General features: G+C 38.1%; 1 protein-coding gene across 1 annotated transcript in view; it reads right to left on the bottom strand.

Moving 5' to 3' along the window:
- CTNNA3 (catenin alpha 3) overlaps window positions 1–23,508 on the bottom strand; it is a 1,857,428-nt gene that overhangs the window by 494,826 nt on the left and 1,339,094 nt on the right. Inside the window, exon 11 of the mRNA XM_027840655.1 lies at window positions 12,215–12,415. Coding sequence (XP_027696456.1) covers window positions 12,215–12,415 — 201 coding nt within the window. The remainder of the gene's footprint in view (window positions 1–12,214; window positions 12,416–23,508) is intronic.

Below are 23,508 nucleotides of genomic sequence, written 5' to 3'. Positions count from 1 at the left end.
TCTCCGATTGCTTCCTGCCTTATAAAAATAGCTAGCACTTATATAATACATTTAAGGTTTGCACTTTACATATACTATCCCATTTGGTCTTAAGGTTGCTTTCTGTTTACTCTTTCTGCATCTTTGATTTAAGTACTTATAAATATATTGTGCATTTCATCATGCATTCCTTAATGGAAGTGGCTATTTTTTTTCTTTGTATCTCTAGCACAGAACAGAGCCTGACACATAATAGGTCTTTAATACATGTTTGGCAATATTTTAAATCTGTAATTTACCAATATCTACTTAAATCACTTTTTTAGTCAGTGATCTACACTCACTTTCCCATGTCTGAAGCCTTGGTATTACCATTGGATATAGGAAATGAGGCAGTGGTGAGATCCAAGAAGTTACCAAATCCTATCATTCCAATCTCTGCAATATCATTAGTTCACTTGTATTCTTACCTCCCCATTACAACTCTGCTACTATTATTGTTATCTAGCTAGACTCCTGACTTGTCTTGCTTTTCCCCTCCATCTTCATCCCCTCATTAATTCTCCTTTTATATTGTTGTCAGACTAATCTACCTCACACATAGATTTTGTTATCATCTCACCTCTGCTCAGAACCCTCGAGTATTTCCCTATTATCTCCTGCATTAAAATGTAAACATCTTAGGAAGGGAATCAAGGCCCTCCACAATATGGTGCCATCCCACCTTTCCAGCCTTATCTTATTTTTGCTACTCTGACTGTATATTGTGCAAGTAAGGCAAATTGCACTGCAAACCTGTCCCTCATACATGTCCCTTACTTCCCTATCTTTCTGACTTTACACCTGCTTGCATACTGGCCTTGGAAACAAGATCTTAGTTCAAATCCTTCCTCTGATATTTATTAATTATATTATTCTAAACAAGTCATAATTTAACTGTAGTTTACTCATACGCAAGATGATGACAATAATAATAATAAGAATAATAATATCACCAACCTAATGGGATCACATGTATGAAGTGCTTTGTAAACCTTCAAATATTACATAAATGCTAGTTATTTTTATTCTTAGAACCGTAGCACATGCCCATAAACACCTGCCCCTACACATATTTGTTAAATACCTGTTTTTTAAAACCTCATCTATGCAATATCTAGTCCATGAAGACTTGCTTGAATCTAACAATCAGTGATGCCCATTTTTTCTTAGTGGAAGGGGTGGAGAAGGAGAATTGCAACTCTCTTTTGTATCACACAGGTTTGGAACATTGGATTTGGAAGTTCAAAAGCACTATGTTCAAATTGTACAAAACCCTTGGGAAATGATTTTCCCTCTTTCACACATAGTTTCCTTATCTATAAAATGGGGATAATAATAGCGTTTTATATGATTGTCTATTATTAATATTATTAACTTTGAATAATAAACTCATATTTTAATATGAAAAGGACATTTGATATCATCTAGTCCAATCACCTCTTTTTACACCTGAGGAAGCTGAGGTCCAAATAGGTTAAGTGACTTGTCCAAGGTGATACAGGTAAAGTATCAGAGCCGGGATTTCCATCCAGGTCCTCTGAATTTAAATTCCTCAAATCATTCTACCTCTCCTGCATTATTTTGTATTACAGTTATTTGTGAAGATAGCATATCTGTTCCCTAGAATGGAAGCTTCATGAAGTCAGAGACCCTTTCTTAATTCAACTTGGAATCTGCTCCAGAGCCCAATACAGGACTCTGTACAGAGTAAATATGTAAAAAAGTATATTAATTCACAAAGCCCCACTCTAGTAAATGCTGACAAAATAAAGCAACCCATAATGCTAGCATTTGGAAGTTATGATCTCTCACTTGTAAACTTCTGCACACCCGGAAAACTTTGGCAAAGTGCCACTTTCCCTTGTAAGCTAGCCTTGCCTTCTGGCTCCAGAACCTTGAACTGGTGTAAAAGCTATAACCAACCTCCAGTTAAGCTCTACCGTGCACACTGACAATGCTGAGGGCAATTCCATCTCATATTTTCACCCAGCATCAGTCTTGCTCACATCTCTGGCAGAGGAAGGAGACCACAGTAACCAGGATTTCCACGATCTCTACTCAGAAAGGTTGAAATGCAAGTAAAATCTACTGTACTTTTTTATTATTCCTGCTGATTTTCCTAAGGGTAAAGAAAAAGTAAAAGTAAAGAAAACTGGCAGGGAGGAAGGCTCAGTCCACCAAAGGTCCAAGCTGAAAGTTTGACTGGTATTCTTAATGTAACAATCTATTTTTCCTTTTAACTTTCCAAATATAATGGTAGAGAAATTTTCCTGCTGGGCAACATCTAATTTTATAGACTGATAGACATGTCTAAAATATTTTTGGATATAACCAGAGCATTTTTTTACACTTTCTTGGAGGATAAATGCCATGCCGAGTAAGATAAGAAAAGACAGGAAACTAAGTCTCATTCCTCCATAAAGGGGAAGCTAGAAGACATTCAGCTAAATATGAACTGAATACTGGTCATTAGAGACAATGATGCCATTGTATAGATGATGGAAATGACAGACAGATATACCACCAGGAGCAAGGCTAATTGAATTTAGGGGGAAAAGAAGAAATAATCATTTTGGAAAGAACCATTGTTTCCTTTCTCGAGGAATTACAAAATGTCAGAGCTGGAAGAGATCTCAGAGGGATTCTATTCACATCTATATCTATACAGGAAACCTCACTTGTATATAGCTAGCAATGTTTGTCCAATATTTGCTTGAGGGCCTCCAATGAAGGGAAACCTACTGCCTATGGAGGCAGTCCACCCTATTTTTAGAGTGTTCCAATCATTAGAGCTTATATCAAGCCTAAATCCACCCCCATTACCTCCAACTCAGTGCTCCTAATTCTGATTTCCAGGGCCGAAGAAAACAAGGCTAATCCATTCGCCAAATGACAGTCTTTCAAATACCTGAAGTCAGCTGTTATGGCCATCTAGGTCATCTCACCTCTGGTTAAATACTTAATTCTTTTGTGGGAGTAACTCTTTCCCCATGATCCCTAGCAGTTGCATTTTGACTTAGAAAACTATATGTTAACAATATATATGTTCTATTGTATTTTTATTTATTTTGTTAAATGTTTTTCAATTGCATTTTCATCTGCCATGGGGAGTGTTGTGGCCTATGTATTTAATACCGGTGCTTTAGAAAACAGCTAGTTCAAATGTTCTTAACCTGAGGTCCGTGAATTTAAAAAATAAAATGTACACATAAGCACGTATGTGTGTGTATAAATATGTATATATCCACATATAGTATATAGATGATCATATCTCAGCATATTGGTTTCTTTGTAATTCTATATATTTTATGTATTTAACATCAAATGTCCAAAAAGATCCATGACACATTAAAGGTTAAGAAACCCTGAGCTAGTCTCATTATCTCATTTGATATAAGGGGAAACTGAGTACTTGAGTGAAGTGACTTATTTAAGGTCACACAGTCTTTTATGTAGCATAGCAAAGACTCAATTTTAGGTAATGGGATGAAAGTATCACAGATTTCAAGCTAGAAGAAATCTCCAGACCAACCCTTAATGTTAGAGATGAAGAAGCTGAGGAACGTAGATGTGAAGGGATTTGCCTAAGGTTATCCAGATGGAAAGTGGCATAGCCAGGTTTCAAACTCGGATCCCCATGCTCAATTCAGGGCTCTTTCAACTACACCAATTCATATGGATTTTTTTTTGTCTGATGGCTGGTTTGCTTTAAATAATCCCAGCCCTGACACCTTCACAAATTATTTGAAGGGATTTCAGCACATTCCATGTATTACTGTCCAGGAAAATTTGAAGGCAGAAAGTGACTGATTCAGTAGTATACCAACTACCATTTGGTGAAAAAATCAGTTGACTTTCAGAGCATTCACAGTTTTACTCTGTAATAGTAATGACTATTAGACATAGTCTAGTATAGTATGACTAATGACATACTAATCACATCATAATACTAATAGCAGGGTAAACTTAGAGTCAGGAAGACCCATGTTCAAGTTCAAGGGCATCACCTTAGTTCACATAGCTAGTCTGAGACTCGTCTTCATGTCTAAGGATTCAAAGCCCAGTGAAGTGTTACCATATACACAATGCTATCTAGTTTTATAACTATGTGAACTGTCAAGGACAATGTACTTTTCTGATGGTTACCATGTCTGAAACCTGAGAGATGTACCAAAATTGGTCATGAGATAGAATGAAGAATGAAATGTCACAACCTGAAGCTATTGATTTTGACTCACATTAGAGAGACCCAGATATTATGTGAACCTCCTGTGAGATCAGGTACTTGAGCTCTGGAACAAAAAACATTCCAAAAATGTGATATGGCCCAATGTTGTGATTACTTTTGGCAGATTGCCAAACTTTGAAAGTGAGTTAACGAGCCCAAAAGTCTGATTAAACTCAGAGATGTTATTTTCCAAAAGATTCTTTGTGATTTATATAAGTGCAGCTTGGTTTTAATTATCCACAATACCACAAGGTGTATTTTGCAGAGATAATGCAGTCTCCATATTAGAACATTTCATAGTGGTTTGCCATTAACACCTTTTTCAGAAGTGGGATAAGACCTCCAAATTGTAGGCACTGGGCATAGAAATGAAATGTAACATTTTCATATCAGTAAAAAGGAAATTTGTCAGTTTTGATAATCTTGAATATGTGACTACCTTTTCCTTAGCTACCAATGTCTATTTATTAGGTGATATTTCCATAGTGTGAAATAGATGATAATAAGGAATAAGATTTTTTTTTTATTTCAGGGATAAGAATTTGGAATTATTTTTTAATGGGTGAGAAACCCTCTGGGGAGGGGTTAGAGATAAAGGAGAAACTAGCTCTGCAAATTGATCAGCTTTTCTTAAAATCAAACTTATTAAAGTTTCCATCTAATACTTTGATTAGAATTCACTTCAATAAGTATATATTTATTGTGTTTCAAGGGAACCTGCTTCAGAGAAAGATTGAAATTAATGTTCTTACAAGATAGAAATCTAGACCAAAAAAAAAAAGTATTATGAAAGCTGCAAATAGAGAAGAATCTGTCCAAGAAACTGAACTGACAAGTTTGGAAAGTCGTATGTTATGTAGAGATGGCTTCTAATAAGTCACTGCTTGTACAGAGTAAGCAGAATTTATTCTGGGTTTATAGATTGGGGATTTCAGGGTATAACTCACACAAAGATTAATGGAAGCTTTGTGAAATTACTTAGTGGAGAAAAGACCCCTCCCTCTAGTCTCCAAGACTGGGCTTCTGATGAGTCTCAGCAACAAGGAATTTTAACCAATGCTCCACTATGTAATCATTACAGTGGGAGCGGGCTGTCCCACAGCAGGAGCACAAACATGCAGGTGAATTGTGGCCATCCCTCAGGCCATGCACCTGAGGCATCTTCTCCCCAGTTCCTAACCCCATTGGAAGCAATTAACATCAACCTAGAAGCACCAGTGGTAGAGGCATTTCAGACTCTGGTGATCTGAGTCCCAGCCACTTGTCACCATTTAACCAACACATATTTTTGCTGTATGTTAGGCTGAACAATTCCACAGCCAGGAAATCCTAAACAGGATTGAGTGATGTGAGGGATTTCCCTCCAATATTTGTTGATCCCACTCCTTACTGACCTGTGGAAGGAGCTTGTGGGACTCTTTTGGACTTAGTCATCTGGGCTTAGTTCAGGAAGGCATGGCCTCAGAGAATGACATCCCCTAGATATAGATGGTAACAGCCTTGATTCGTGAGAGGTGGAAGAAATCAGGGTGTCTGAGATTATCAAGTTACTTGGAGGCAGGCACCATTAATGAGAACTGGATCCAAATTTGTTAATGAAATTAATGCCTGAGGGGATCTTAAAGTTCTCCTTCCATCACTCTCAAGGAACAATAATACAGGGTAATAAGGAAAGAAGGAAGTGCCTTCACACTCTGACTATAATGTTTAAAAAAAAAAGTTATTCAAAAAGTTTAGTAGAGCATGGGGACATTTAAGAATACCAAACAGAGACAGAGAGACAGAGAAATACAAAGATGCACAAACCAGAGAGGAGAGAGTTCTATAGTAGACACACACGTGAAAAATTGTGAACGTATTATATTCATTTGCCAAAATAAAGCATTTACTGTTTATAAGGTGCAATGATAATCAGACACTAAATCACACATATAGTGACTTTACTAAATTTTTCTACCACTGCCACCCCTCCAAAAAAAAATACTAATCCTTAATTCTTCTCTAGAATCCACTTCTGACTTTTCACACTTCTATCTCCACCATTGCCCACAAGACTTCTCACTCTAGCAAACCCTCTGTCACTGTGTCCCCTTCCTCTGATTAGTTAGTTCCTACCAGGGAGGAAAATTGATGTTGGATTGTATAATTTATTAGCAATATTTCTCTGTGAATCCATTAATTTCCTCAGACCCTACTTCTCAAGGACAGGCAGTTTTTGGAAGGGCATGATAGGATAAGGTAATTAATACCAGCCCACCACAGTATTTGCTCATTTACTAGGGCCTCGCATCTGCCTATCTGTAAACAGGAGTCAGCCTAAACTAGGTCCTCCCCCAGGGACACGTCCTTTTGACCTTGATTTTTCCCTTCACTAAAGCTGGGGGTAACCTGGTCTACAAAGGGGAGTCTGAGCCAGAGAGATGCTGATTGGAGTGGTTTTTCTGGTCAAGATTGCTAGATGCAGTTGGGTCTTGTGACCAGCCCACTTTCTCCAGCTACCTCCCCCTCCCCCCAATGACTTTTAACCCATCTAATTAAAACGTCATTCATTAAAATGTCCACCAATCAAGGTTGCCTTACATTTGCCAGGGGAGGTCCCAATGATGTATTGTCATGAAGAAGACACCCGAATTTAAAGAGCCCCCGAGATGCTCACTTGTTTTTGGTAAATGAGAGACCAATAACCTCAATTTATTGGTTATTGCTAGCCTAAAAAACAAACTGATTCATCATGGTCAGAACTCTGTCTTTTGGAATTTTATTTGTAATACTAGAACCTCCACTTTAAGGAAGGATGGCCATTATCTATGTTTGCCATTTCATTCTTTTCTGAGTTCTATTCCTGATTTTTCAGACTTCTTTTTTCTACCATCCTTCAGCAGCTTTGTCACTCTAGAAGATTCCTCCACCACCATTGCCCAAAAGACTTCAAAAAGATCCCTTTACCTCTTCTTTTTGCCATTTTCCTCCTGAAACTACTTCTGCCATTCTAGGTTTCATGACCATATCCTCTGCTGCTAGCTCATCCTGTGCCTTCATTTAGCCCCTGGCTCCTCTTTACTTTTGAATATCCAAGTGCTCCAGTGGATTTCTGACCCTAGAATATTCAGTTCTTTTCTCTCATTAGTTAGTAATGCTTGGGACCTCCATTTTATGGAGGTACTTAAGCCAATCCCTCTTATGGCCATGCTCCTGAGTTTCCAGATTTCAAAACCCTACCACCATGCCAGGTACTTTCATCTTCCCTACTCCCTTCTCTCCCTCCCCACCTTTAATTCCTTTATCAATGTTACCTTTTTCATTTAGAATGTATGCATTTTAAGGGCAGGGATTGTCTAGGTTTTTGCTGTATTTGTATCCTCATTATGTCAGTGCCTAACATATAATAAACATTTAATAAATGCTTCTTTCCTTTCCCTAGTGCCTTCACACCCCAGAAGGACCCTCCACCGAAGAAGTCTCTTCCTCTGATTGGTCAGTTGCTCCCAAAACCTCCATATCAATGAAGGGCTAGGCTAGTTATATCTCTCCTTCATTCTCCTTTGGTCTATACTTTTGATTCTCTGGATCTCATTTTCTACAATATACCTGTGCATGTTCTGTCTTACACCTATCATCTACCCAGATCTTCAAGTTCCTTTGGATACATTGTCTTCCCTTAATAGAATGTAAGCTCCTTGGGGGCAGGGATTATCTTCATTTTGTTTCTTTTTCTTATTCTGTGTTTAGCACAGCACTTGGCACAGAATAAGTGCTTAATATATTCTCGGTAACTTCACTTTGCAAAATTAATATTTCAAATTTATTGCATTCTCATTTTAAGTAAGGTTCTACACAGAGATGGTGAATAAATCTTTTGAAATAGCAACCTAAAACAATACTGAAGACCACATGATCAGAAGGAAGATATGCTCCCCATATACTATGTGTGTGTGTGTGTGATTTATTTGTATTTAGTTTCTTATATCCACATATGCAGATATATGTCTATGTGTATATGTATGTAGGGATATATAAGAAATTAAGTACTAACAGCTCATAATGGAACTTAGAATGCAAGTAGTCACTATGTAAAATCAGAGATTTGGGGAGATAAGTAGAATTTTAAAAGAGGTCAATTCCCTCAGAATTTTCCATATCTTGCCTCCTACAGTAGCTCTGTTTCTGGCCCAAATTTGTGCTCCTCCAACTGTTTAGAAAGGCACACATCAGTCACTCAATCACTCCACCAATGAAATAGCATTAATTAAGTCCATACTATGTGCCATGGACTTTGCTAAGTTCTGGAGATACAAAGAAAGGTAAAATATAGTCCTTGCTCTCAAGAAACTCAGATTCAAATGGTGGCATTAACATGCAAATACACACATGAAGAGGATGTCCTTTTTTCCATCCTGCATTTGCCTAATCCCTAATGTATAACAGTTCTTCCATGAACAGGATATTGCAACATACACAGTTAAAATTCTTAATGAATTTTTGCATAGCAAAAAGATTGGGGGATATTTTTATCTTAAAAAAAGAAAGGATTGGGATAGTCAGACTTCCATTTTAAAATGATCACTTTGAGAGCTGAATAGTGAATGGACTGGAGTGAAGAGAGACTTGAGGCAGGTTGACCAACCACAGATGATTTAAATAGTCAAGGCATGATACAATGAGGGCCTATACCAAGGTAATGGAATTGTCTGATAATTCCTCAACTCTTTACTTCTTTCCCAGGCCACCACCTCTGTACTAGCCTCTCCTCTTTTCCTCATCTTGACCTCTTGGTGAGCCAGCTTAACTCTATATGGTCCTCTCCTCTTAGGCCCCTAGAAGTGGTCAAGAAGAGGTTGGATGATCAGCTCCCTGGATTTTGCAAAGATGATTCTAGAACTGGATAGAAGGTTTGAGTTGCATGACTTCTAAGGTCCCTCCAACTTGAAAAGTCTAGGATTCCAGCACCACAGAGATTTGTATTTGTCAGACCTGTGATTCCATCAAAGTAGATAACTCCCAATGAGGAAACTCCTTAATTCAAACAGGACACTTTTTGTAACCCACATTCTTATTTAGTATGTTGCCTGAAGTACTGAAAGGTTATTGCTCTGGGTCATATAGTCATTAAGATTCAAAACTTGAGCCCAGGGGACAATGATGAAAAGTTGCAAAGAGACCAATGTAAAAATCATCAGCAGGGGAGAGAAAGAATGAAAAAAAAATACTCCTGAACAATAAGAGCTGCCCATATATGGAATGGACAACCATGGAAGGTCGTTAGTTCCTCTTCCTCAGAAGTCTTCAAATAGAAGCTACTTCCTCACTTATCTTGTATAATAAAGATTCCTTTTTATTTCTGAGTAGACTAGCTGGTTACCAAGATTGCCTCCAGCTCCCAAATTTTTTAACTTTTGACTAAGGCCCACTCTTTCTCCACCATACCAGAAATGTCAAACTCTTGGTCTAATAGTTGCATGCAGCCAACAACACTCCTTCAAGCAACCTGAACTATATTAAAATGTAATTGGGGAATGTTTAGCGAAGTAAATAAAAATACAATAAAACATAAAAATGTTAATCAGTGGTTTTCAAAGACAATAGATGTCCTAATTGTGTTTGACACAACTCCACTATACCTTTCAGTCACTGAGGTACTCACACCTAAGAAGAGGCAGATCCATGTAAAGAATGTCATCTGTGAAGGATTTACCCTTGATATATACATACCGGGTACTCAAGAGCTACCATTAAGTGGAAGAAAAATGTCACACATCAAGATACTAACAAGGGTGGTAAATGGTAGATTTCACTGGGCGAGGAAGATGAGTGAAATGAGTTGAGACTGTTCCTAATTAGGATCAGAAGGACTCAAAAATCAAAACTCATGTCTTTTCCTAATAACAGAGATGGGAGGGGGGGATGATATGTTAAAGAAGAGGATATGTAGATGGTAGGACAGAATTAAAAATCTCATTTGGAGTTATAACACCTACATTTACCTCTTCCTTTGGTTTCCATGGTGGTTTCATTATTTTAGGGGGAAAAAAGTGAGAAAAATGCGTAGCAGCAGTTGTTACTTGCTCTTTCCATCAGAGGGCCAGAAGAACAGCAAAAACACGATCAGACTTATTTCTACTCTAGCTAATATCATAGTTCATCCAGATCAGTTTCATACATGGAAACTTCATTTTTATATGTTCCTCTTCATTAACATCAAGGCCAGCCTTCATGCCAGTCATTCATTCTCATCCTCTTCATTGCTTCCATTAATTGGATAGAGAACTTTTCTGCCATATGTAACGCATTCTCAACAGACCAGAAAAAAAAGGGAAGAACAAGGGGAAAAAAAGCTATCTGGTGGGTTGAGAATTTAAATTTTAAAGTTCAAACTTAAAAAAAAATCCAAGAGTCAGTAAAAGATCTATTCAGTAATATCACGATGACTAGGAAATCCAATATCAAGTGAAACTAATTCCACTTGAGGATTTTACAGGAAGTATAAGTGTTGGCAGGTAGAAAGTTTCAATTTGGTGACTCATAAAATTCATACTGATTGTGTTATATAGAGTACACAATGGAGAGGAGAAAAAGAATCTCTATGGATTAAAAAACTTTCTGAAGTTTCTAAAGGAAGTTTTAATAATGAGGAAATTTTGAAAGTGAAGATAATGTTTAATCCTGAGCTGTAGAAAAACAACAGATCTGTAATGGTAGTTACAGATTTTAAAGCGGGAACTCGCTGATTAGTTTTATTTTAAAAACATGTAAAAACATAGGCTATGTCCAAGATGATAACTGGATTCTGTATCTTAAGTTACTAGGTAGGTTTATGTCAGAGCTGAAAAGGGACCATGGAGACCATACAGCCTTTCCCCTCTGATTATATAAATGACAAAACTCAGGCCTTTGTAAAACCAAGCACTTAGGTATTGGTACGGGCAGGTCGAAAGCCTGGGCCTTCCATTTCCTTCTTGAATATTCTTTCCACTCCATGTGCGAAAGAGTTTAATATTGAACTATGTAGAGATTGTCCAAGAAAAAGTTGGATATGCCTAGCCAGCCTACACACATGACAGGAGCCAAGAAAGCTATTATATGCTTAGGCTAGATGAAGAAGGGTGGACATAGCACCAAGGAGTCACCTCCTTGGTGACAAATAAGCCTGCTGCATTCTGCCTTGGTTCGGTCACGACTACCCTGCTGTGTTCAGTTCCCCATGGCCAACTTTAGTAAAGACAACAAAGATTGTGAAAGGCCATAAGGCCATGCCAATGGGGGTCTGTTAGAGGTGCTGGGGAGCTTAGTCTGGAAAAGAGAAGACTGGCAGGATGGCGGAGAGATGGCAATCCTCCTTAATACTAGGGCCTACCCCTCTGTTGGTTAGTTCTAATCTGCCTTATTTGCACATAGTTGTTTGCATGGTGTATCCCTCTTCACACTGGGAGCCCCTTGAGGAACAATATTATTTTTATCTTTCTTTATATACTCAGTTCTGAGCAAAGTGTCAAGCTCTTAGTAAGCACCAAATAGATACTTCCTGACTTCACTTTTTTTTCATGATCCCCGAGGGTAGAATTAGAAATTATACATGGAAACTGCAGAGGGAAATTTGGCTTTATGTAAGGATACAAGTGCCTGTCAATCAGAAGTATCCCCAAATCACCTAACTTCTCTTGACCTCAGTTTACCTATCTGTAAAGTGAGGGGATTGGACTAATTGTCACCTAAGGTCCCTTGTCATTCCAAAGCTATGATCACTGATGTTCCATAGAAGGCAGTACATCATATCAAGAAGGTGATGATTTATTTCTTTATACACAATCATCCCATTACCATGGGATGCAGCTGTGTACTAGATAGAGCTGTCATCTATAACAGAACACATAACATAGGCCACAGATATCTCTTCTTTTGATACTGGATGAATATTGTACAAGAACAATGAGAGAGGAAAATCAACTGGCATCAGAATTGAGGATTTACCGGTATTGGTAAGGTTGCCAACGTTCCTCAAAACTCCTTCAGTGTAAGCCCCAGGCTCATAACTGTCCATTTCTCCCATAACGATGTGAGCGACTCTTGAAGCTCGTCCTTTGATCGCACCAGCCGCACGGTCTAAATTGTCAAGATCCTGGTCTCTTAGAGCAATGATACACTTGTTGACATCCTCCAGGATGTGACTCTCTGTCAACACAAAGGAGGCAAGTGTTAGACAGGGGAGGGGTTTTCACAGCTAAAGTCACACATGCTTCAAAATATCCAGTGTTTATACAGTGCTTTACAGGTTTGCAAAGTCCTTTTTTGTCCCATTTGAGCTAGATTACAAGTTGAGAGGATTCTTGTGCACTAAAACAGCCAATGAGAGAGAGAGAGAGAGAGAGAGAGAGAGCATGGCAAAGGAAGAGAAATGGGAATAAAGTTAAATTATTTTCCCCTTTTTCCCCTGACTTTACAAAGGAAGATTTTATTTATTATAATCCCCTTACAATCTTGTTACAATCCATCTATACTGTTTCATATAGATTATGAAAGTGTGTATTCTTTTTTTAATTCCTAGTTGCATGCCTGCTATCCTGTTCATAAAAATAGAATAAAACATTGCTTGACCCTCTCCCCCCCACCAAAAAAAAATAGTGTCAGTTCATCAAGGGAAAATATAAATAATGATAGGAATAATTGAATTTTTAATTTAAAAATGGGAAAAAGATTAAACACTGCTAAGTGTTTGGTTTTATAAAGGCCTGAGTTTTGTCATTTATATAATTAGAGGGGGAAGGTTATATGGTCTCCATGGTCCCTTTTCAGCTCTGACATAAACCTATTGAGTGGCTTAAGATACAGAATCCAGTTATCATCTTGGACATAGCCTATGTTTTTACATGTTTTTTTAAAATAAAACTAATCAGAGAGTTCCCACTTGAAAATCTGTAACTACCATTACAGATCTGTTGTTTTTCTACAGATTCCTTAAAATATTCCTCCTTCCAAATAAAGAAAGCAAATGTAGCAAGGCATATTTATTTAATATTCAATTATGTTAGTGATATGTGATTTCCAATGTAGGAACCTCCTGGTACGGGAAGTTCTTCTTCCAACACAGGTTTTGTCAGGTCTATGAACTAGTGGCTATGTTTTAGGGATTAATTAAGACACAAAGATATTAAGTGGCTTAGTATAGAATTAATACCTACTAAAGTCAGAACAGAAGAAACCAAAAGGAAATGTAGAAGATGATAAAAATGAAAATATTTTATTATCATTTAAAATTATGCATATGTACATTTGTTTAATTAACTATTGAAAGTTCTTTTTTATAAAATATTCTTATTTTACTTGTATAATTCAAGTTACTGATCATTAAATTTACAACATAAAATACATTAAAAATATTAAGGTTCTTTTTCAAATAAAAAGTGCACAGTGAACTTGTCAATTACAAAGTAATATCAATATAGAAATTAAATTATCATGTTGATATACTGCAGCTCATAAGTTTTATGGGGAATAGCTGGTACCCAGTGGGTACCCAAAAGGAAATATTTGTTAATTAGGGGGAAATGAGTCACTAATTAAGATTTGCTCACATTTTTGTAGTGTTATTAAAAGTCTTTCATAATTTGGTTACAAACCACTTTTCTAGACCTATTTCATATCAATCCCATTTCAACACTCTATATTCCAGCCAGACTTCACACCTAGGGATTCTCTAGCCACAATATGTATGTTATCTGCTACCAGAAAGAACCCCTAGGAGTTTAGCATTTAGTGAACCTCCAGGAGTAAAGGAATGAAACCACCTTGTGTTCAATAGATTTAGAATATATTTGTTCCTCAGTCCCTCCTCTTTGATACCTAAGCTTCCCTTCAAGGGTACTCTCAATTATCTCCCACTCAGAGTTTTTCATCACAGTGCCCCCTCCATTTCTGGAGTTCTTTCCCTCCTGAAATTACTACACCCCAAGAGATTAGAAGTTCTGTGAAGACAGGTGATGTTTTGTTCTTGCCTCTATGCCCAGCATATACCCAATGCTTTACCTAGGGAACATTTTCCTTCACATTCAAATTTACAGCTACTAACATGAACCACAAACATAGCATCTTATTTGTGTTCTTTCCCTCAGAGATCAACTCAAAGGACAAACTATGTTAGCATAAACCCCCTCCTGTTTCTCCTGGACAGGACATATGACATTGCATGGGAGCATTTTTGAGACACGGCTAAAATTGATACCAGTCCTGCATAGAAATTCAGTGTTTCTAGGATCATAGAATTACACAGTATATACCTTCCCCTAGGTATATTTGGGAGGTCCCTCCCAAACCTCATGTAGCAGCTGTCCTAGTAACATCCTGATAGTATCTGCTATGGTCTTTCCCACTAACTGCGTCTTGGTCTTTAAAAAATCCCTTAAGGGACTGTTTTCTGCCGACTTACCCTGAGTAACAAAAATGCTCATTGTAGATCTATGCTATGGTTGGAGAGCATGCATTAGTGTACTGGAAAGCACCCTGGCTTTGGAGTCAGAAAAAAAAAGGAGTTTAAATCCCAACTCTGTTCTTTACCACTGGGTGACCCTGGACAAATTGTTTAACCTCTCTGTGATTCGGTGTGCTCAACTTAAAAATGGGTATAAGTCTATCCCAACTACATATATTATAGAGGTAAGGATCAAGACAAATGCTGGATGAAAGATAACATAAAAGCACTGAGTGAACATCAACTATTCTCATTATATTTCAATTTTGCTCAGAGCTGACATCTTCTCTTCAGTGAGTGACTTGCCAGTGTGCATCTCTGTGTCTTAATGCTGAAGTCTAGCACAGTAAAGTTGTATGAATACAATTCCCTTGGCTGCTTAACCAAAAATATGGACACATTGTCTACTTAAATAAAATCTGAAATTCATCTTCCAAGGAAACAGATTAGGGAACAGTTTCTGGGCATTCTGAGTGTTGGCTTGGGGATTTCTCATTTTGCTTTTCTCCACTAAGACCATCGGCCAAAATGTCAACCAATTTTCTTAATTCTTTACAATTGATATTCTGCTGACCACGGTATTTCTTCAATCTTCATGCAGCCCCTTTGCTCCCCAAACTTCTCAGCTTGTTGTTGCTTTTTTAAATGCATGGAATAAAATAGAGAAGATTGCAAAGGAAACAAAATCTATTGAAACACAGTGGTCAAAATAAATAAAAAAGTTCACAGACCACTGGTTAAGAACTCTCTTTCATGAACAAGTTTAATGGGAAAAAATTAGTCATACAATGGAAAATTACAATTACAATAAAATCTGGAATTTTCATTTTACAAAATCTTAGTTGGAAGGGGACTCAGTAGCCATTAATTCCAACCTCTACTTACAAGCAAGCCCTCTAATCAGCATCCCCCACAAGTGATTTTACAGGCTTCCCTTGAAAACCTCCATGGGGAGAAGCCAACTCTCTCCTGCGGCCAGGCATTCCATTTTTGGCCAATTTGATCCAATGCAGCAAAGATATATGAAGCATTTACTAAATGCACCATTGTGTCCTTAGTGTTTGTTAGGAAACTTTTCCTAACATTTAGCCTAATTGCCTTCTCGCAGCTCCCCACTCCCTGCTTTATTGCCCCTGTAGCACTAATCAGAATGCATCTAATATCCCTTTATTTACACATGACAACCCTTCAAATATTTCAAGACAACTAGCATATCTTGAGGATTAATTGCAGATCCAAACACAGCAACTTCAAAACAGATTTTTTTGGGGGTAATTTTTCTTCCTATGAATTATGCAAAGATGATACAAATCATGTTTGTTCACACTGAATGTTTGGCTCTCTTCCCTTAGGGATAATACAGTTTACCAAATTCAATGTGTTATTTTAAGTTATGCATTTTCTACATCAACTCCAAAATATAGCTGGCATATTGTGTTTATAGCATGTATAATTATATGCAGTACATATGTCATCTGAATGTAAGTCTCATGAGAACAGGGAGTGCTTTGCTTCTGCCTTTGGGCCCTCAGTGCCCTGCACATAGTAGGTTCTTCATAAAAGTTGACTTATTAATTAAAAGAAAGCAGAGATCTAACGCTGTCAATATCCCTGTCTGTTTCTGTCATCTGGTATGAGGGGAACATGCCTGCTGTTTGTGTATGGCTGGTACGCTCAAATGTTGTAAAGTTGACTTAAGAAATAGTGTTTAAAAAAAAGGAAACTTCCTTAAACAAAAATTAATTAAGCCATATAGTTGCAAATAAAATTCAAAGAAAACTGAGTAGAATTAATTTAAAGAGGTAGATAGCTAAATCTTTGGGAATCTGATGTAAATATTTTGGTGAATACTGGGATAAGACCAAAAGGATGTATAGAGCTCCTGGTATTAAATATGTGAAAACATTATGGTAGATTTCACAAAGGCTTAATATTTTAATAATTTTGCAGAATCTCAGCGTTGGAAAAGACTTCAATGGCATTTCACCACCACAACAACAAAGACAAGGACAAGGATAGTAATAGCTAGCATTTACATATCAATTTAAGTCTCAACAATCTGACAAAGTAAATGCTATTATCATACCCATTTTATAAATAAGGAAACTGAGACATAGAGAGGAAGCATCTTGCTCAAGGTCACAAAGTAAGAATCTGAGGCAGGGTTTGAACTCAGGTCTTGCTGACTCTGACTCCTGCATCCAAGTCCACTGTGCCATCTACCTGCCTAGTCCTACTTATAACCACAGAAGAGTCGCTATTGTGAAATTCCCAGCAAGGGGTCATTTAACCATTGCTTAAAGATCTCTAAGGAAAGGTTGGGTTTCTCATTGGCTTGTATACTTTGTCATAAGCCAGCAATAATGACTTACTGAAGGTTCACAAATACAGTGTTAGAAAAGGGGTAGAAGACAAGTTGTATACTGAAAGCTAGAAGAGACACTAGAGATTGATTATTCCATCTTCCTCATTTTTAAGAGAAGGAAATTGAGATTAACCAAAGCTAAATGACCAGCCCAAGGTCTCATGGATGCTAACAGGCAAGGCCAGGATAAATTCTCCAAATACCCTCTATATGCCATTAGACCACACTGCTCTTAGAGGTGCTATAGTCACTAGTGAATTAATCACTCAGAAGTGAAACCATGGGAACATTTTCCTTCACATTCAAATTTATAGCTAGTAACATGAACCACAAACATAGCATCTTATTTGTGTTCTTTCCCTCAGAGATCAACTCAAAGGACAAACTATGTTAGCATAAACCCCCTCCTGTTTCTCATGGACAGGACATATGACATTGCATGGGAGCATTTTTGAGACACGGCTAAAATTGATACCAGTCCTGCATGGAAATTCAGTGTTTCTAGGATCATAGAATTATACAGAATTTGAGAGTTGGGCGGGGACCTTGATGGACACCTAGTCCAACCCATACACAGAGGTTATCTTTACTGTAACATACCAGTTATAACTTCACCCGGATACAATCCCTGCAACTTTTATTTCATTTTAGTTTTAAAGTGAGGGATTGGAGACAGGACACATAATTAGGAGAGTTGCCCCAAATATCAGAAATGTGGAAAACTAGGATGGATTTAATGTTCCAAAAGTACATTTTTACTGTCAGGTGACCAAGAATCTAATATTTATGTGGCTTCCTCTATTCCTGCCTTACAATGTGTAATTAGAAATATGGCCACATTATAATAGTTATTCTGTTGTTGTTGTTGTTGTTCTTGTGGTGATGGTGGTGGTGGTGGTGTTGGTGGTGGTGATGGTGATGGTGGTGGTGGTTGAAGTTCTGGCTCTTGACCTTTAATATCCAGGCCTCAGAGGCAGCCTGGTACCTTGATAGGAACACTTAAAAGACCTGGGTTAGAAAACTGCCCAGCTGTATGAAACTAGGCAAGTTCCTACTCTCTAAGGATCAGTTTCCTAACCTATAAAATGGGAATAATAATATCTATCATGCCTACATTAGATGTTTGTAAGGATCAAATGAGATAATGTATGTGTGGTAAATTGCAAGCCATAAGGTAATCTAGTAATGTCAGTCATTTGCCTACTATCCCTGCATATTAAATGGTTAAGTCTTTGACTGAAAGTCTGTCTTTCTTGTCTGGGGGTATATCTGAAGAGAGAGAACTGAAGAATTCTAGTGCCTAGAACAAAAAGGTAAGGAGGAAGGTGGAGGGAAGAGCTAAGAGGATAGTACCTGTAAGATGACCATTGTGAGGGAGAGGAGGTACCAAAAATGGATCCCTTACTGCCATGTTTTCTATGTTTCTGAAGGACTAACCATTGCTGGGAAGACAGAATTGGGAGGAGAGTTTGGGCCAGGGTGGGAGCAAGGAGGGATGAAATGATCCCTAAGAACAAGCCATCATTGCTGAAGATGGGGCTAGTCAGAGAAAAAATCCCTTGGATTGTGGCCACTAAGGAAAGAAAGGAGTGCCTTATCAATTTTGGGACCCTGGAGTAAAGTCTGTAGACATTCCTCGTTCTATCTTTAACCCTAAATGGAACTGACTGAACTAGCTCTGACCACCGCCAAATAGGAAGGACATTCCAAGGCTTCTCATTTCCAGATGAATTTTGCCTCAGCTCTACTCCTGGAGACTCAGTTATTTTACACACACACACACACACACACACACACACACACACACAAACATACACACACACATACATGTATAAAATAAAAACTCCCAAGAGAAGTCAATGAAAGCATTTTTATATCTTCTACAACTCCCAAAGCATAAGTTCATAACAAGAGTTTCCTCTGTTAAGGATTGAATGATTTGACCTGGATATCTCTGTTTTTATAAGGAAGAGTCAATCCAGGAGGGAAAGAAATAACTCAAAGCTGAAATTACCCTTTAGTCTTCAGCTCCCTTCCAGTGAATATCACAGGGGTAACTGTTGTTGTTTTTTTGTTTATTGTTTGTTTTGTTTTGTTATATCCTCTTTTGTTTGTTTTGTCTGCTTTTTACAGATTAGTTAGGGAAAGAAAAACACTCATTGCCATGACTACTTGGCCTACAACACAATGAAATTGAACAAAATATTACCTTCCCCCTACACTCCTCACAACTCAGTATATTGGGAATATTTGTCAAGTTTCTACCCAGAAGGTGACCTCTATAGGGAGACATGTCTCCTTTTTCCTCAGAGCCAAGTGCATTCAAAGGTCATAATTGCATCCTTTCAGGTTGTTTTCTATTATGATGCCACACAGAACAACAAGTGTAGAATGCCCCAATGTATTGATATGTTAATAGATTTTCAATAAGTCCATTTGGTTTATTGATTAATTCCCTTGTTCAATTTAATTCAGCAAATATGTCTTAAGTACCTACCATACTCAAGGTACTGTGCCCTACAGGCACCAGGGATACAAAACCTCAAAATGAGTATTTTCAGTATTTACAATCTTCAGTATTTTTTACTGTAAAAGATGTTTCTCCTAAGGAGAAACAATAAGCATAGTAGTTCAGTGGAAAGAACACGGGAACTGAAGTCAAAGGCTGTGGTTCAAATCTGGATTTTGCCACTTGCTGGGTAATCTTGAACAAGTCACTTTACTTCATGGGTGTCAGTTTCCCCAACTATAAAATAATAGAACTGCCAGATTGCTTCTAGATCTTAATCTATGAACCTAGGAGCTGCCAGATTCCTTCTGGATCTAAATCTATGGACCTAGGTAAACAAATTCAAGTCAACCCAACAAAAAATATTTAAAATACCTAAAATGAGCATGCCACCATGTTTAGTACTGAGGATATGAAGACAAAAATGATACTATTCCTGATCTCAAGGAGCATCTATTCTAACTGGCCTGGATGGACAGTAAAAAATAATGATAAGATGTCATTGGATTATAGATATATAGCTGGAAATCTTTGAATCCAACTCCTTCATTTTTTTTTCAGATGAGGAAACTGAAATAGATATTAATTGACTTGCCTAGAATCAAACAACTCAAAAATATCTGAGCCAGAAGAGGAACCTCACATCTTCCTGATACCAAGCCTAGCATTCTCTTAACAACTTTAGGATGCCTCAATCTTGTCCATACAATCATATGACAGCCTAAAATCATTAATAATAATCATAATAGTTATTATTAAAAATTTTTAATATTAGCAAAGTACTTTACATGTATTACCTCAGATGTTCCTTTCAATAATGATGAAAGGTAGGTACTATTATTATCCCTAACTTATAGATAAGGAAACTGAGGTTGAGAGAGGTTAAACAACTGTCCAAATTTGCACAGCTAATAATGTCAGAGGTGGGGTCTTATCACAAGTCTTGTTCATTCAAAGTCAAGCATTCTGTCTACCACATCCTATATTGACCATCTATTTTCTGTCCTAAACAGTGTAGTCAGGAAAAAATGTCCAATAGAGTGAACACTGTCAACTCCCTTAGCTCTCATAGATTCATATGCTTCATTGAGAGGATAGAGAAGATGGCTTCTGAGATTTTTCCATTTCTAGGCTTCTAGACAGATTATTATTATTATTATTAGTAGTAGTAGTAGTAGTAGTAGTAGTAGTAGTGGTAGTAGTTGTAGTAGTAGTGGTAGTGATGATGGTGGTGCTGGTGCTGGTGGTAGTAGTAGTAATAGTAGTGGTAGTATTAATGGTAGCAGTGGTAGTAGTGGTGGTGGTAGTAGTGGTGGTGGTGATGGTGGTGGTGGTGGTGGTAGTAGTGGTGGTAGTGGTAGTGGTAGTAGTAGTGGTGGTGGTAGTAGTGGTGGTGGTGGTGGTAGTGGTGCTGGAGGTGGTGGTGGTGGTAGTAGTAGTAGTGGTAGTAGTAGTGATGGTGGCGGTGGTAGTGGTAGTAGTAGTAGTAGTATAAACATTCACATGGCTTGTGCTCATTAGCCATTTAAAACTGAATGTTCCTGGGACACCTACCACTCAACCCTTCCAAAATTGAGCTCATTATCTCCTCCACTTCCCTAAAAAGTTCCTTCCTATCCTTCTAACTTACCTATTTCTATTACAAGTATGACCATCTTCCAGTTTCCCACATTTATATCCTTTGTGTTATTCTTGACTCCTCTCTCCCCCACACACACAATTTTATTTCTTGTGATTTCTACTTTTTCACATTATGCATTCACATTCTTTTCTCTGGTGATATGGTGACCACCTTAGTTCAGGACCTTGCTGTGGTCAATTGTGGTAAATTTGGTCAAGCCAAATTGACCTTCTCTCTGTTTCTCATATATTGTGTTCCATCTCCCATCTTAGTGACTAGAGAGAACAATGGTATTAGTAACTGGGCCAGTGAAAGAGTCTGTTCTTTCTGGTCCTCCTCATATGTTTGAAATGTCCATGTTTGCTGTTTGTCAAGTTCACATTTTTTAAAAAGGAAGCTTAAAAAAAAGAAAAATCTTGTCCATACTTCTCAAAGCATTTATTTTATTAGTGTCAATGAGTTAAGATCCATCAATAGACTGAAAAAGGGAGTTTGGTAGAATGCTCACCAGGAATCAAGGCCTGAATATGCTGCTTGGGGCAGGACATAGGATTGTCAGGCCCAAGTGGATATATGGCCCCATTGATGATCCCCTGACATATGGAAATGAAGGTTGCCTACAATAGTAATAGAGGGAGAAATCAACCATGATTAAAGCTATCTAATGCATCCCACCAGCATAATGGTCTCAAGCCAACTAAGTAGGACAGAGATAATTATTCAAAAGTAACATATAGACCATTCAGGAGTCAGAGACATAGATCCTTAGGAAAGTGAGTGACATATTTCCAAGGTGCTCCATGCAACTACACTGAATCTGAAGGGAGGAATCTTTGGAAGACATGAAGAGAAGAGAAGTGTCTTCAAAATTAAGCTTGGTCCTATGTGCTAATATCAATGGAAAAAAAGGAAAGAATTTTCATCCAGTGAAATTGGGGGAGTCAGAGGAATTTGGTAACCTAAATTGTGAGGGATTGTCTGATGTTGGCTACGTGCCACGTGGGGGTTGTGGCAAGATGGGGCAGGGAAAAGATATTAGGAAGTAACCGGAGCTTACACTCCCAAGGCAGGGGGCTGTGCCATGTGGAGTTGTGGTGAACTGGGGTAGGAACAGGATACGGGGAAGTAGCCGGAGCATGTGCTCTCGAGGCAGGGGGCTGTGCCACGTGGGAGTGGGACAGCAGAGAACAAGCTCCCTTTGTCTAGTCCTCTCCCTTGGTGCAGTGCTAACCCCAGACACCCCCTTCCGGTATCTGATCCTACAATCATTCACTGGTAGGCGGGCTGAGGAGGAGGGGCCAGGAAGGTATATAGGGGCGGTAGGGGTCGGAGCTCGCTCTCTCTTGCTCTTGCTCCTGCTCTTGCTTTCCTGCTTGGCCTTGCTGTGATGGCCTCTGAATAAAGTTTGAGTGTTTGCACCTCCTGATGGGCTCGTCTCTGTGTTTATCTGGGTGGGCTCCGAAGACTGGTAAGTATGACCTTGGCAGCCTGCTCCTGTTAGAAGGAGAGTGCACGGTGTGACCAGCACACTAAATGTTTAAAGTGTTGTCAGATATGTTATGAAGATAGAAAAAAATAAGATTTTAGCAATTTATTGGATACATGGAATAAGTGTGAATGAAGAGTTAAGAATTACACTGATTGTAGGTACAGAATACTAAGAGAAAGTGTTGCCTTCAAAGAGGATGTGGTACCTGAAAAGAGTGTTTGGCAGGAACCCAGCTTGTCATAGCATCACAGATTTATAATTTAAAATAATATTTGATATCATCAACCCATGTCCTTCTTAAACTCATTAGGGAACACAGTACTACAAATGTGGCTTGTCTAAGGCCAAAGACAGTTGGATGCTCATGTCTCTAGTTCTTCATAGAGATAGCCCAAGATTTCATTAGCTTTTTTGGTTGCCCTTTTACACTCTTGACTCCTATTGATCAGGCCCTTCATTAAAAAACCCCAAGTCTATTCCACATTAACTGATAACCAACCTATATTTATACAGATGGTATTTTTAAACCCAAATGTAGAATGTCATATTAAACCTTAAGTAGTACTATTTAGATAATGGCCAGAAAAAATTGAAAGATGAAATGACTGAATCTCCTAAGACATCCAGTAAAGAATTCATATGGGGGCAGTTAGATGGTGCAGTGGATACAGCACCATTCCTGGAGTCAAGGGAACCTGAGTTCAAATCCATCCTCACTCACTTGACACTTACTAGTTATGTGACGCTGGGCAAGTCACTTAACCCTAATGAAGAAGAAGAAGAAGAAGAAGAAGAAGAAGAAGAAGAAGAAGAAGA

This window comes from Vombatus ursinus, unplaced genomic scaffold (assembly GCF_900497805.2).
Source record: "Vombatus ursinus unplaced genomic scaffold, bare-nosed wombat genome assembly UNPS02014847.1, whole genome shotgun sequence".
NCBI lineage: Eukaryota > Metazoa > Chordata > Mammalia > Diprotodontia > Vombatidae > Vombatus > Vombatus ursinus.
This window is presented reverse-complemented; position numbering and strand designations above follow the sequence as displayed.